Genomic DNA, 16420 nt, shown 5'->3' with positions numbered 1-16420 from the left:
TCTGTCTTATCCACTCCAGATATAGAAAGTGGAGTCCACAAAGTTACAGACATAAAAATCTCTCCATGATCTTGTGTGCAATTTGCTTTTGCCAATCTAAAAAGCATTTGCACAAAACTGGCAGCATCCACTAATGTCTTGTATCCTGAGAGCATGGGCATGACAACAATCCCTGTATTTCCTAAATCACTGCTTATCTACGCATCACTTCAGCCCAGAGCACAACAAGGAAAAGTTGTTTTGGTTTCCCAGCATCATGAAGAGAGCCACTGGCTCTTCTTTTGAATTATCAAAGAAAAACATGTTCATTCCTGTATCATGGCTCTCAAATTCATAATTGCATTCAAAATAAAAAAATAATCATGGGACAGCTGCCAGCAAAGATGTTCTGTTTAGCAGTTTATAAAAACAGCATATGCCACTCGTTTATTCGGGTTTTTTATTTCCAGTTATTTATTAATTTTGGCCTAAATTCTTTGCATGCAAGTAAACCCATAAAGGGAAATCAAGAGTGAGAGTTTTCTTTGATGCTGTGTCCAGATGTGAGTAGCTGATAGAATGCAAATTGTTTTAAAAACACAGATTCATTGACCTTTTCAAAACCTGAATCTGTGAGAGATCAGATCTTACATGGAATTACTGAGAATATTGTTTGGGGTATTTCCACTGTAAATATGGCTCCCTAAGGTATTTTAGTGGAGAGTCTATAATCTAATGTTACTTATTCCTTCCTGGTCCTTCTCCCCCTCCAGTCATCCAAATCTGTGTCTATGTTCTCTGCTTTGAGTTGTGTCACTGATCAGCTCTGCCTTCAGCAGATACTCTGGCTCAGGAGTGCCTGCAAGTATTTGCTTGGTTGGAGAAAGTAAAAAAGAAAAGAAAAGGAAATTAAGTGCATTTGTGATAAATCATTTGGAGATACCAGGTTCACTTTCTCCAAAGTGCCAAGACAAAGAGGGAATGGGATGTGGAGAAGACAAAACAGGGAGCAGAGCCGTGTAAGATCACTGGCAGATCACACAGGAATGGGGGACTTTCGCTGGCAGCTTTAGGCAACCAGAATTTGAGTACTTGGAGACTCAAGGCCAGATGTCCAGCTCCCCTGTGAGGGGACTGCAGAGGCAGAAGCAAACCACATGTGTCATTCAGAGCACTTAGCCAGCAGTTTACAGACTGTAATCCAAGCTACCCAGCAGACTTCAAATCCTAAGAAAACAGCAAATTCAGTAGAGGTTGTCTCTGCATCCCCATCATCCCACTTTCCCCCCTTCCCTGCTCTTTAAAGGCCAAGTGTGATCGACTTCCAGGGTCACAGTGAGGGAAAGAGAAAAAGCCAAAGCAATTTCATTTTTAAATTTGAGTTTATATTCAGAGCAAAGTTTCCCCTGCGCTCTCCCAGCTGGAGTGCCAATAATGAGTTGTCATCCATTTAATGGATAGTACCTGTTCCATTAAAGCCAAATAGGTTATTGTGAGCCAGTAGCAGGTTCACTTCTGGAGCAGAAAAAGCCCCCAAACCTCAAGGCGATAGTAAACCCTGGACTGTAAATAAATGAATACATTAAAAACCCTTCCTCCTTCAAGCAAGGAGAGAAGTGAGAAAAGAGCAACCTCCTTTTTTGGTTTGAGAGAGATCTTTCCCACTCTGTTCCCAGCCTGATGGCATGTCCTGGACATGGGGCTGCTGATCTTTGCTGCTCCCATGGAGCAGCAAATACCAGTGCCTGGTCCCTATGCCCCCTTTCAAGGGCTGACAGCATTAGCAGACATGGGCAATGCACTCAGACACCTCAACGGCCTTTTGACCTAATCCATATTTATAGATCATCTCAATTAGCAGATACTGGGAAACCTTTGTTTTGCCCTTGGTTGTTTGCAGTGGCTCAATCAATTCTAATTGCATCTATACAGATTATAAAGTGGGTGGCAACCTGTGTCAGAACTGCTGTGATTTCTTTAAATTAACCAGAGGTAACATGACATGTTCTTGATAAACGCAGTAATAGCAGCAGGCAGGCGCACGACTGCAGAAGAGCAGACATGCCCTGGAATCATCATTCTGAGAAAAACCCTGAAGACAGGGATTTGCTTTGAAATTTAGTTCAGATCCAGCTGACAAGGAGTCGATTAGCTCCACAATGAGCAAATGCAGCACTGTCTTGTTTGCTGCAAGAGAAAACAAACAAAATGTCAATAAAAAATTACCTCTTTGCCAGAGGGTTTTAACACAATTCAAGTAAAGAAATAAAGCTGTACATTCGTGTTGCTTTAAAAAACCCACAGGTCTAGTGCCTTAATGTGTACCAAGGTAACCATATTTTTCATTCCTTAGCCCGCTCTCTGTCTAAACTAATTTGCTTTTTCTGCAAAAGGATGAAGAAACCCACACAAAAATGCCAAAATCCCAGCCTGTGTGGCTGGCTATAGGCTGTGTGTTTAATCCAAAAAAGTTAGACCAAGAAGAGTCAATTGAGAAATGTGTCCTCACATATGGGTGAAGAGCAAATAAAAATAGGGGTCAAAAATAACCAAGTTTTTTAAATTTATATTTTCAAGTCAGAGGAATATATTTTGCATTGATACACATCCTCCTGAAGTCAAAGGGCCAGCACCAATACAAAAAGTCTGGCTTAATTCTGCAATTCAGCTGATTTTGAGGTGTTTGTGCTAACCATACGGATTTAAGTAGTTAAACATTTAGAGGCAAGCCTTTAATTCTCCATTATTTTTTCATGAGCTCTTCCTCATGACACTTGGCTGAAGTGTCAGTGCTTCAAGAGCACACCCAGTAGCTCCAGCCTCCTTTTTTACAGCATATCAGGGCTTGGGAGCCTCACTGTCTCTCTTCTGTACCAGCTCAGTAAATTATGGAGTCATGATTCTCTATCAGTTTTCCTTTAATGCAAAGAGGAACAGCCCATGTGCCATTGCTCAGATGAGCAGCATCCTCCCTGCTTTCTGCTATGAACTGTTTGGCAAAGACTTGGAGGCTCCAGGGAAGGGTTCTGGTTCTGGTCCCCAGGATTTCTTGTTGATGAGTACATGTGACTCTGCACTCCGGTTGCTGTTACCCAGCTTTTCCTTTCTAGGACGTGCTGACACCTAACTTGGGGTGCTGTTCTGCTGCGGGGCAGGCAGTCCCCACCTGTTCCAGGTCAGGGTTCTCTGTGTGTCTTGACTGCAGCAGCACCTTTCACTGTGGGCAGTGGTAGCCTTCCCACAACCTCTGCTGCTCTGCCAGCACTGAGTCCTGCAGTTTCTGCAGGTTTCATCCTTTCCAATCCTCATAATCCACCAAGTCCTGAAGCCTGGGACACGTACAAGGCTGAGCCAGAGAGAACAGCAAGTTTCATTTCGTCCTGTTTCTTGTCTGAATAAAGCTCTCTCTTGTTCCATGCATCAAACACATGTGCAACAGGCTTTGATTCAACAAGCTCGCTGAATTGCCTGTTTCAATCAGATGATCCTGCTAGTAATGCCAACTCTTATTTATTTGGGAATTTTTACTCAGAATGTTCCTGTTTAACTAATATGTTGACAAACAAGTCTTCCATATTTAATTGCTTCCAAAGGAGGAAATTTAATCATGTGTATTTGTTCTGTTTCTTAAACTGCAGTGCTCTGGCAGAGCACATTTCTGACACGTGTGCAGATTGAACTAATTTTGAATACAGGTTATTGTGGGTATCTACCATTTTAAATACAAAGAGGGGTTTAAATAAATGCAGGAACAGTTAAGTGATGTATAATGGTGATGGGCATGTGCTGGAGCACTTTAATTGGGGATTTGAAGTAATGGAGTTGCACAGTATTTGACATTAAAGCCTTTGCAAATGTAACAGCAAAGCTCCAATTATACTCTTTTTCCCTCTAAATAAATACAAGGATTTATTTCCAGCACCTGAGATGCTGTCCTCTGCATGGAAGAAAGGACTCAGTGTCAGGCTGCAGTGCAAGCAGCAAGGACATGTGGAAGGAATTGTAGCTGTGAATATGTAATTCCTGGCCTCTGACGCTTGCAGAGCGCAGTGGCTTTCCTCGCCTGGAGCAGCCTGAATGGGCCCATTTTCTGTTCTAGACAGTGTGTCTGTTGGCAGAGCTAAACATATCCTCTGTGCTGCCAGAGTGAGGATGCTGGGGAAGGCAGCTGAGAGCAGAAAGAAATGGCTGGAGATTTGCTCCCAACAGGCACTCGGTTTTTCAAGGGTCTCATCCTGATTTTATAAGCAGCAGCTTGGTGCACTCAGACTCTCAGAAGTCAGACGACCTTTGACAGGGGCAGCCTGACCCACAGTGTCCAGTTTAGGTCTCTGAAAGGATTGTCACAGCCTGATAATGATTTTTACTGCAATATTGCAAATTTGGGGTATTGTACTGTATTTTGCTGAGATAGGTAAGGAAAGCAACCACAATGCAAATTGTCATTAGGGAATGGTTGTGATCTACTGTTCAGCACAGGAGCTTGAAAATATAACTCTCACAGGACACTACTTTCCCAGTGAGACTGGAGCACTTCCAGGAATAATGCTGGGGCTACCTGTGTTTCATTATGGTCTGGTCTATCCAAGATCATGGTGTTGTCCTTTTAGTGCTAAAAATGGCACCACCTGGGTTTTGTAGGCAGATGGAGCTAACAAATATTGTGGCTTTTCCACAGCAGGGCAAGGTTTGTCTGTTTAGGGGAAAAAATAAAAAACACAACCAAACAGGCTGAGATCTTGGCTCTTTCTTCTAGACAAATCAATAATAGCACTTGGATGTCTGACAGGGGTTGGCAGACTTCTTGCACCAGGTGTCCTTGAACTGTTTCCTCATTTCGAGGTGCAGCCAGTCCTGGATGTCGTGCAGCTCTGGGGTTGGTTGTACACGTTGATAATAAGGGTGGCTCTATCTTCAGGGTCAGAGCTTTGCCTGCTAAGACAGCATTTGCAGGATGAGAATCACAGGAGGATTCTGCAGGAGCAGAATCCATAGTACTGAGCACGAGGAGTGCCGAAGCTGAGCACAACCCCTGCGATGCAATGTGTGGGAAATGGGCTACAGCTCACCCCTAAACCTTGCTCTTTTTATTTACCGTACCCTTAGATCCTTAGCGGAGGCTTTTTCAATGCACTAACTTTGGGCTTTGCTTCTGCCTTTCCAGAGGAAGCCATCAAGTTGCACAGCGGGCCTCCAAAGAACGCCTACATGGAGCAGAGCTTCCAGGGCCTGAACCCCGTGCTGAACATCCCGGTCAGCGCCGCCCGCGCCGACCAGGCCAAGCGCAACGCGGGGCTCGTGGGCGCCCGCCTGGACGCCTGGGTGGACTCTCTGGTCAGCAGCGTCTGGTCGGCCGTGGACATCTGCAGCGTGGGGCCCACGGCCTGCCCCGTGCTGCAGGGCTGTGCCCAGACAGCCTGGAGCTCCCTGAGCCCCGACCCCAAGTCCGAGCTGGGCCCCGTCAAACCCGACGGCCGCCTGAGGTAGCATCCGCTCCGCTCTGCCCCGGCGTAGCTTTTTAAAAGGGAATTGAACCTTGCTTCTCTGTGAATCTCACACCAGGTCTCAGAAACCTAAGGGAAAGTTACTTTTTTTTTTTTTATTACTTACTGAAATATAATTATTTTTTAAAAAACAAAACCAAAACAAAAAAAAAAAGTTCTGAAGTTCTGACAAGGCTTTTGGCACTGCCCTCTCCATCAGCTCTGTTGGGAGTAGCTTGCCTCATCCCACAGCCTGTGCTGTCCCAAGGGGACCCGGCCATTCCAGGTGCCACTGCACCCACCAGCCTGTGGGCTTGGAAACAGTAGCACCAAGCCATGGGGAGGGCAGTGAAGGAGCAGCTGCTAAAGGGTTTTTTTAAAATAAATTTGTCCGTGCCTCTGCTGTTTCATAGGCTTTCGTTATGTTGCTATAATGAATAAGTCACATCAAAATTCCCTTCTACTTACACTTCCTGGGGAGGTTGGTTCCTGCAGGCTGAAGCCTGTATGGCCACATGACCTCAGAGAATCTGAAATAATTATGGTACAGCCTCAGTTGGGTTTTTAATAACACAAAGTAATTCTGGACACAGCTGATGCCTGTTATCCTAGTTAGAGAAAACGAGCAAAAGCAGAAACTTTCAGATTCCTTTCAGAGGTTTTTTCAGACAAATTTAATGATAAACTCTAAATGAAACCAGTGTTTTGCTATAGTAGTCTTTTATGTCTCATGCAGTCGGGTTCAGGGTCAGTGTACTAAGAGTATTTATTAAAGAACAAAGAAGTTTTTTGAATTTCAGCCCTGTCAAATCTGCAGGCATTTTTGGAAGCCACCAGTACCTGAATATTTTCACAGGCTGCCAGTAGAGCAGGTGTGTGGTGTAGGCTGGGGTGGGATGTGATGTGTCTGCTCACACCCTTTGCTCATGAGCTGAGCTGAGTTTTTTCTCAGGCAGTGGAGTTGTAAACCAGTAAAATTGTAAAATTGGGACCTAAATCAGCAACAACAGGTTTCTTCCCTAATTTGAGTAGTGGCTGATAAGTCTTAACACTAATTCCCTTCCTTGGTCTCAGATCTCCATCTCTTCCTAAAGAAGGATGCTTCCAGGCTTTGCCAGGGCACCTGGAAGGCTGTGCAGGATGTAGGTCGCTGCCCAAAGCCAGAGGAAGGAGAACAATGCCATGTTTCTCCATGCTTTTACTTTATTCTGTCAACAATCTACTCTTGCCAGTCTTCAGAATTCCTAGCAGGCTGTATCCTGTTTTAAATAGGCATGTTTTTGCATCATTTCAACCTGCATTTTCTACAGGAGGGAAAGATTAATTTACATTCCAAGATCTATTTAAAATACAGGTTTTATATACAAATTCATCTCCAACTAATGTATTTTACATTAGCAAAAACGTGCACTTTGTTGTTGTTGCCGTGTTAATCTCTAGTTAGCAACAGAACCAAAAAAGACCATCAAAAGCCACTGGGTTAATTAGGAAAGAAGTCCTGTTGCTGTAATAAAGAAAGGTATCTGTTCACCCTTCTGTGTGCATGGATAATTTTCTGCTGAAAGTGAAGTGTCCGCATCAGGAGGGAAACAGACCCTTAGATCATTCCATAATCAGGTCTCACAGGAAGGTTGAATTCCCTTTTAAACAACACTTGCAGTAGGACTGTAACACACAGATCCCCGTGGCTTGTAGTATCTCTGTCATGTTGGTTTAAAGCTACTTCAGTTTGCTTTGGACTTGAAATTGTGGTGTCAGCTGTGCTGGCATTAAGGCAGAGCATTGAAATGTTTATCTGGCACAAAAATGGATGCATAGAAGGAACAATTTAGGTATTTATTATTTATGTTTTAGTCAATGACTAATTAGTAGGTGCTGCTTTTGCAGCTTGAAGATGTTATTTTACTAACTGAAGCTGCCTTTATTAAGAAAAGGCCTTCCTCCCCTCACACCTCCCTTTCTTTTTTTGTCTTGATTTTGTCAGTCACAAGGGGTAGCTTTAGGAAAGTTTGTAGCAATGAGAGCTGATTGGAATATTCCAGTAAAGTTAATGTTCCAGCCTTTCAACCAGCTCTAGAGGCAAGCGTGTGTGAAACCAGGGTTGCCAACAGGTTTATGTAATAGAATCACAGTGTTATTACTTATTCAGTAGGGGTTTTTAACAGTGCTTGTTTTTAATGTAACATTCCTTTGTGAAGTTCATATTTTCTGGGGACCTCCAATCCTCACTGTGAAATCCAGGGCTTTAGTCACACTGATGCAATGGCGACTGCACGGTCCAAGCCCTGCAGCTTAAATGAAGAAGGTCACATTTAAGGCACACAATAAAATCCATTAACAAGCCCAGGCAGTGCTTGTTCTCGGTAAGACTCCTGAGGTAGCCACAAAATCTTCAGTCTGTCTTGCACATAAGCACATGTGTAGGGGTGCACCCACGCACACGCATGCAGATAACTTCGTTTTTAAATCTGATGATTTTATTCTTAAGCAGGAATGTTTTTAAGTGCTTTTTTTGTAAGTTTTCATTAACTAGACCAAGAAGAAGGTGACAACAATCACATCTTCTGCGGAAAAAAGCTGCCACTTTTATCATTTGAAAAATAAGGTGCAAATTATTTTGTTTTACTACAAAAAAGGGAAAGAAAACAGATGGTTGCTGATATATCCATTTGCATTATATGCTAGGCTTAAAATATCTCAAAGAAAATTTATATGAGATTATTTTCTGAAAAGCGAGAAGCATTTAAAACAGTGAAGTTTTGTAGCAAGCTGGCAATCCCAGTGCTGCTGTTAAAATATAAGATGTGGAGCTGAAGGGGTTGATCCTGCAGTCCTTTCTCAGGCAAAACTTCCAGAGCGCTAGTGCTAAATAAGGATTTCAAAGTTCAGCATAAATAAAGGGTATAACAGTATTCTAGGGATAAATGCTGTCTGTTTGAAGTCATCAAAAGATAAGCTGCCATGTTTGGAACATCTTTTGGGGGCAGTGTCAAGTTTTGGACATAAACAGCCACCTCTACTATAGCTGTTATCATGCAGACATGGATCCAAAAGATATATATGAGACTCAGTGTCTGAGTTCCAAAGTCCAGTAGTTGTGACTAAAACCATATAAAGCCAGACTCTGCATCAGGGATCAGAGCTGGCTCCAAGGTGATGCTGTTAAGCCCAACTTAGTCCTGCTTAGTGGCTCCTCTGGTTTGAAATGGCAGCACTGGGAGCCTGGGAAGAACATTGTCAATGGTCAGAAGAGAATAACTTCACAGATCTTACATTTGGTGAAAAGGAGAATTCAGAGCAGGGACCCACAGCTGGTACAAAGCACAAGAGTTATGCATCTTCACCTGAATTTGCAGGTGTTCTTTTTCTTTTCCAGTCACACTGGCCAGTCCTTGCTGAACAGGGTCCCAGCTGGAAGCCTGCTTTGATCAAAATTCCTTTCAGTGGGAGGGGTTTATATTTCCATATGCACACATTAATCCTCTGTGTATAATGCTCTGCTTGTTTAAATTCCCTGCCCATTCTGCATGACAGCCATGTAACACTCCTGTGATCAATCTGTATTACATAGAAAGGGAATATGGCAAAATGCAGAACATCTACATACGTGATTTAATGAATTATGTCCAAAGTCAGGCTCAGCATTATGCAAACCTGTTTATATGGTAATGTTAAACCCCAAGGCTAAACGAAATAGCTCAAGTGACAGTTTATTTTCACATTGGTCCAATTCTTTCTTTGATGACATTTGGACATTGAGTAGTAATATTTGCATTTTCATTTTCTGATATTCAAGGGGTTTTTTTTTAGAATTGAAATTATGTCTTCATTTTTTGTGCTCTCAGCAAGCAGAGAATTTTAACAATTCCTTCATGATAGCAAGTGTTATACAAGAAAGTCCCTCTGTATCTCTGTTGTTAAGCCTTCATTATTGCTAAGCCTAGAGATACAGGAATGTGCATTGGTGTGTTACAAATTGACTTTCCTGGGTACTGGCTTCAGTGCACAATGCCTGTACAGTTGTTTAATGGTGTATTAACAGTGATCCTGCAGCACCTTCAAAAGTACCAGCTAATGTGCATTCACTTTCCCTCCATCTCCTGCAGCACTAATTGCCATCCTAATGAGGCCTCCATCACTCTTAGCCACGATTGTAGTGAGCACAGTAGTGAAGTCAGTGAATCAGAACGGGGATAGTGTAAACCTGACCTAAGGGAGAGAGAAAGGGTAGAGAAGATGCCGAAACTTTGCAAAAGTTTCACACAATTGCATTGCAACAAACCTTTGAACAAACTGGACTCCTTCTGCACAGCAAGGCTCAAAACCATTGATGCCCTGAGATCTCAGCTTTGATAAACAAGATAGACAAGATCCAGATAAACAAGATCCAGATGTTTCTTGTGGCCCAGCAATGAGGACCAGCTTTCTGTTGCTTTCTCTAGTTCTCTTTCATCGCAGCCATCAGAGAATTGCCATCTTGCCACTGGCTAACACGCCCTCTTTGTTGTCTTCCCAGCTCCCAAAGCTTCAGGAGTTGGCCACATGAAATCTTGGCCAACTCCAGCACTTTCCATAGAGCAGGAAGTTTTATGCTTGACTGAGCTAAATCCCCTAGGCTTCTTCAGAAACCCAGCTGCAGATGAGGAAAGTTGGCTTTTCAGAGCAGCCTTCAGTCAGTTCAGTACTTGCACAGGAAGGAGTTGGTGAAAGCCAGTAGTTACCTTGTCCTGATTTTCAGGCCTGGGAATCTGATATATTTAAGAGGAGACTTGGTTGTTTGATATTTCAGTAACAGAATAAGACAGACCTTGTGGGACATGGTTGGCAACCTTTCTCACTGGCCTTTGCTTCAGTCCAGTTGTGAAAAGATAATGATCCATATGTGTCTTTACTTCTACCATTCAAGACCTCCAGTGTAGTTTTAAGGATTAGTAGGACTTAAGCCCATATTAAATGACAATTGAAAACATCACGTAAAAAAGCCTTTGCAAAGCAAACCCTCAGGCTTCTGCCAAGGCAGCTCCAGGGATGATGCTGACAGAGAGGGTAGGGAGCGATGCAGTGTTAGAGAGGACAGAGCACTGCCCTTCCAGAGGCCCAGGAGGAGTTCCTGAGAGCAGGAATACCTACTGCTGAGCCCTGAGGGCAGCTGCTGCTGCAGCCAGGCACAGAGGAGCCAAAGAAATGTGAATTAGGATTGAGGACAGCAAGGAAGAATTTGTAGGACAGCACATTTTCCTGCAGAATCTTCAAAGGCAAGCAAACACTGATTTGTAATTCCCTACAAAGGTGTATTGTAGAAGAGATGGACCTTCAAAACCTTCACCATCATCACCACAGTAAGGGAAAGAATAATTAGGCTGAGAGCATTTAAAATTGAGGCTACAAGGCCTTACAGCCTGTGCTACCCGGGACCAGGGCAGCATTAGGGTGTCTCAGTGGCGTTGGGGGCACTTACCCTCATGGTGTGACACTGCAGGTACCACGTTGATTCCGTTCCTTCTTACTAACAGTAGTGTGTTGGTCACTCTGCTCTTTGCTTCTGCCTTGGTTACCTTCTTTTGCTCATGGGTGCTACCACAGCTGCTACCTCACTGTGTCTGCAAACACGTTTACCTGAGAACAACAAAAAAGGTACCAGAAATCTCCTTGAACTGAATGTACAATCTATGCAAATTCTCTTTCTACTTTGTTACAACCTAGAAGTATTACTTGTAACCTTGCCAAATAAACAGCAAGATACTGTACAGGTGCCTCTGATACCAGAGTGACAATTCTAGGCGCGGTTCCTGGCGCTGCATTTGTATATTGTAATGACTCGGCTTGTCTTTGGTTCTGTTGTAATTAACACCCTTGACTGAGACAATAGCACTCCTGCTAGGGGAGCACCTTCAGTTTGCTGGGAATATTCCAGAGGAGGATGTCTATGGCATTTCATTTTATTTTCCTGCTTAGATCCAAAAAAAGGCACAGACCTGCTGGCCAAAACTTAGGTGTTGTTTCAGCTTTTCTGTGGATGAATCCTATCAGCTTTGGATCGCTCGGTGTCTGTTCCCATTGTGGCATCCAGCGTGTTGCCCCTTAAAGAAAGCCTTACTTCCATCCTTTCTAAATGTGGCCTTAAACTGTGTTAGGAACTTTGGTGTTGTCTGTGTCTTGCTCACTTTCTCTGTTTGTTGTGGAATGAATAAAAGGCACCTTGAGATTTCTATTACAGCTCAGTTGTGTTGCTGTCAGCTTACACTTCACAAATACAATGGAAATTGCTTACAAATGCAGTCTTTAAGGAAAGAAAATGACCTTCCCTTCGGGCAAAAGGAAGTCTCAGACATTCATATAAACCTTAGGAAATTATGAGCTCTGTTTCTTGCAAGTCGCTGTAGATAAGGAACTTGGTTTAATTACATACAAAGTACAAACTTAGTAACTTCTAATTTATCTTCAGACTACAACAGGACAGACTGCTCTCAGATGCACAAGACAAATTGAAGAGTAATTTCACTCATTTTAACATGCTGTAGTAGCATTCCTCTCAGATTTGTACTGGTAGCTGGGAGAAGAAATATTCTCTTAATGGTATGGTTTTAAAATCTGAAGAACGTCACCACATAGGGCCAGATTTTGGGTGTTGTTTGGGAATCTAACCGTACATTTAGAACATGGTTGTTTTGTCATAAATGCATTTCTGAAAATCTGGCTTTTGGAGCTTCTTTCAAAGGTTGTCAAAGTCAGCAGAAAGCAATGACTTCTGCTAAGGCTTGTATATGTTGGGTTTGTTTAATACTTCATGAGAACTGTCATGTTTCAGTGAGTAGCACCAATATTCCCGGCAGGCTGCAGTGCTTTTAGGAATCCCAAATCCTGTCCTGCGTTGGTATTCATATGTGGATACAACCCAAAGGCAACTGAAAAGGGTTTACATATAAAACAAGATTTGTGAAACTAAAATAATTAATTCAATGTAAAGAAATTATTTTTCTGACTTTGTCCTTTTGGTTCTGTTTTGATTTGATTGGATTTTTCTATTGCCTAACATAGTCCATAATAAGTTATTCCTATTCTGTCATTTTCAAAGACTGGTGGTAATATAGTTTTAAGAAATAACTATTTTGTTATAGATCATAATATGCATAAAATTGTACAGAAATATTTTGTAATCTATTGAATAAGAAAAAGGAAAACCGTGTATATACAGGTAAAAAAAAAAGCTTAAAAAAATTGGAAATTCAAATGGAACACACTGAAAGATGTAGATATTTTGCTATTTATTTAAAGGAGTATTTTATGAGATATTGAAATGTCTTAAATTGACCAGTAATCAAAGTTCAAAGTCAGAATGCTTTTCTTGTAGTAGAATGTGATTTTCAGCAATTATTGCACTACCCATTTTTGCACCCTTTTGTCTTTCATTTAGCAGAAACAATGTGCCTTAGCTGTATTCTTTGTCAATGGGAGTTTGGTTGTTTGTCCGACAAAGCAAATTTTTTTGCAGAAAAAGAAATGGATGTATGAAATACTGTATTATACCAAAAACACTGCAGTGTATATAATGCTTTCTGTCATATGGTGTTTTCAGATGCAGAGTTTTAAAATAATAAAAAAAAAAAAAGGCTGTCTTTAGGAGCATGTGCACTTTGTATTATTTTCAACCCCACCCATGTGTGTCTTATTTGAAAGATCTTTGCTGCTTGGTGATTTTTAGGAGGGAAAATGGGCCTGAGCACTTCCAACCTGTGATCCCAGTGCTGCTGCCTGGTCAGTTGTTTCTCAGCCATAGCCACTATGGGGAAAGCATGGATGAGTGCCTTTTGGGAATCTTTGTGAGTCCTTGCTCACAGGCAGTGCTGCAGCCTCCCCTGCTGCTGCCCCCAGGGCAGGGGTGGAAGGGGATGAACTTTGCAGGCTCCCAGCACTGCCAGCACAGTGGGACCCAGAGAAACGTCCAGATCCTTGTTTTCAAATCCAGGTGTCTGCTTTTGGGCCAGAGCCTCTCTGCCTTTTCCAGTGATGACAAGGAATGGTAGGCAAAGGGATCAACAAGGAGCTCAACTGAAGTGTTTTCTGAAGGCCATTAATTGTGAGCAGTGCTGGAGCAGTTCCTTCCCTGCATCCCCAAAGGGTGCATCAGCCAAAGAGAAAGACTCTGTCTTTCTGGGCTTACAGATGTCCAGCTGGGTGCAGAAATATGAATCAATGCAAGGGCTGGCTGGTTCCAGGAGCAGCAAAATATGTGTCCTTTGCCTTAAGTGCAAGGATGAGCTCAGAAAGGCACATTTCTTCCATAGCTCCCTGCTGGGTTATGGACCCAAACCAGCCATTGCCTAATGTTCACCCAGTGTGAGCACTTACATTTATTTCCATAGCCTGGTCTCCACACAGAGCTGCTTCCATAGATGTGATGGAGGAAAAGTTAAATTCTCCTAAAAAGGGATGATTGGTATCTTTAGCACCACCCCCATGATGTATTGCAGGTTTGTCTCCCTGCACAGATTTTTGATGTGGGATGCTTGAAAAAACTCCTTGATGACCTTCCAGAAGTCTTTGACAGCACCAGGAGCTGCATGACTTTTCATGCACCCCCAAGCCGCACTGCAGGTTCTCTTGGCAGCCAGAACTGCATTTGATCTTGTGTTTTCATTTCACCTGCTGTTCAGGAATTCCACTTTTTTGGCACTTACATGCAATGAGGTCTGTTTAAAGAGAGGATGGAACACAGTGCTAATATTTTAGTCTTGGCACAAAGAAGATTTTATGTGGAGGGGGAAAAAGGGGAAAAAATCCTGCTTTCAAATTTGAAGCCTGGTTTTATTTATAGCTGGTATAAGAAATATGCTGCTTTTGTGCTGGCTGATTCCTAATCCAGCTGCTAATAGTCATGGCATATTAAAACTAAAAACCCTCAACTTTTGTTTTAATTATCTCCAAATGCGTCATTGGCCACTACTTTAAAGAAAAGGTTGTGGGGGGAGTTGGAAATCAGGCTACCAGGTGCTGAAGTGTTTTGTTTGCCTTGTAGACTTCAGTGAGATCTGCTCTGTAAGGCACAGGAATCCCAGGTCGCCATGGAGAGGCTGGTCTGAGAGGGTGCCACCCTGGCAGTGTCACACTGGCAGGAAAGTCTGTGCCTCTCTGTCTGCTGGAAACACCCTCACCACATCCCTGCATCTGCCATGCCTAAGGTCTCTTCTTGTCATTATTATTTATAGTCTAGAACATGGTTAATTCACACAATGACACAAGACCTAGGGCAGAGCAGTTTGCTAATAGCTGCCCAGTAAACCAAGTGTAACAGGAACGCGGTATTTAATTGCCTTGACAATGGGGATTTTGAAATTTGGCATTTTCTCATCTGTTGCTAAAGAATCTGTAACCTATTTTCTAAAAATCAGAGGCTGTTAGTAATCTGAGGCTTCACAAACGCAAACAGCTGCAAATCTTCACTGTCTTATGAACGATTAAAAAGAGGAGACACTGAGGTTGTGCTAAAGTTAAAACCAGACATGGATGGCAATTTTTCATTCTTCCAGGAAAGATGATCGTGGCTATTTTGGTGCCAAATCAGCCTTTTGGCTGCTCCCTGCCCTGACTGCAGGGCTCTGAGCTGGGGCACAGCTGAGGCACCAACTGTGAATCCCACCTGGATGGGGAAGGGCTGAACCTGGAGCTGGGGGACTCTGGGGGACAAGGCTCAGACACTTCATGTCCTGGGGTAAATTGCCAAGCACCAGTTTGTTCTGGCCAGCTCTCAAGCTAAGCAGAGCCATGCCAGGATCCTAAATTCACAGGCAAGGAGTTTCAGGTTAATTTATTAATAGCATTAACATGATCCAAAAGTATCCTGCATTTTTCAGATTCAAGCCTTGAGCTGCACCCTCTTCTGGAAGACACCAGAATGGATTTTTCAGCTACAGCAGGATGTCAATGTACACATTCACTGTACACCATGGCTGCCCCATCCTGGGGAAGCATTTGGAGCATTGGTGAATCTGGAAGCAAAGCTTTCTGCTCCAGCAGCGTGACAGCAGATGCTGTGGCCCCTGCTGGCTCTCTGTCAGGCTGCTTGAATGGAGTGAAAAGACATCCAAAAAGTGGCAGGATTATGACACGGTTTGGGTGCCCAGGCTTGAAGGTTTAAAACAGACATTTGTGCCTAATCAGCCAAAGTGAGTTATAAGATGTAAAGCATTTTTTTCTTCTCGCCCTAAAACATCCATCATGATGCTCTGTGCTGGTTCCAGGCTGACAGTGGTCTCTTCTCTAAATTAATGCCTCCACCAGGGCAGGCAGTGCAGCTCTGCAGAGCCCTCACCACTGGCCAAGCTGGGCTGACACAATCCCTGCAGTGTCCACAGGTAGCACCTGGGCAGCAGAGCCTCCCTGGCCACATGGAAACTTCTAAAACACTTGTCTGCCCAGGGTGCAGTGTGTCAGGAGTGACAGCTCACATTAATTATGGACCATCCTTAAAATATATTTGATTTCAGTAAGACAGAGGCCAGATGTAATGCTTCAATATGAATATAATACTTTGATATGAATATAATCCACATAAAAGTATGTATTTTACTAATATTTTACTCAATACTGCTCTGTGTCTGTATACACATAGCAGTACCCCACACCACATGAGCTGTTTTAGACTCTCTTTGTATTTCTACTGCCCATAAATTATCCCAAATCTGGTAGCATGGCTGCAATGGAGCAACCTCTTTGTAGGGTGTTTAGTAGCCTTCAAGTAGGAGCAGTATTTCACTTGTATAAATGAGTTAAAATAATGTGCTCTTCTTAGTCTGCCTCTGTAATTGTTTTGGGTTTTTTTTTCCTTAACTAGGACTTGCATAATAATAAAATAGATTTGACTAGAAACATAAAGTACATTTTAATGTGATCTCATTTATGAAAGTCTATCACTGGATACACATGGCAAGGAAATGAAAGTATTCTTATAACAGATTAAT

At 42.8% G+C, this 16420-nt stretch overlaps 1 protein-coding gene across 1 annotated transcript in view; it reads left to right on the top strand.

Annotated features, from left to right (window-relative positions):
- Positions 1 to 13079, top strand: part of XYLT1 (xylosyltransferase 1) — a 176962-nt gene extending 163883 nt beyond the window's left edge. The window contains exon 11 of the mRNA XM_041462661.1: positions 5144 to 13079. Within this exon, the coding sequence (XP_041318595.1) occupies positions 5144 to 5466 (323 nt within the window). The 3' untranslated portion in view covers positions 5467 to 13079. The remainder of the gene's footprint in view (positions 1 to 5143) is intronic.
- The last annotated feature ends 3341 nt before the right edge of the window (positions 13080 to 16420 follow it).

The sequence above is a fragment of the Pyrgilauda ruficollis genome, unplaced genomic scaffold (assembly GCF_017590135.1).
Source record: "Pyrgilauda ruficollis isolate IOZ18807 unplaced genomic scaffold, ASM1759013v1 scaffold16, whole genome shotgun sequence".
Taxonomy (NCBI): Eukaryota; Metazoa; Chordata; class Aves; order Passeriformes; family Passeridae; genus Pyrgilauda; species Pyrgilauda ruficollis.
The sequence above is the reverse complement of the archived record's forward strand: the minus strand, read 5'-3'. Positions and strand labels throughout refer to the sequence as shown.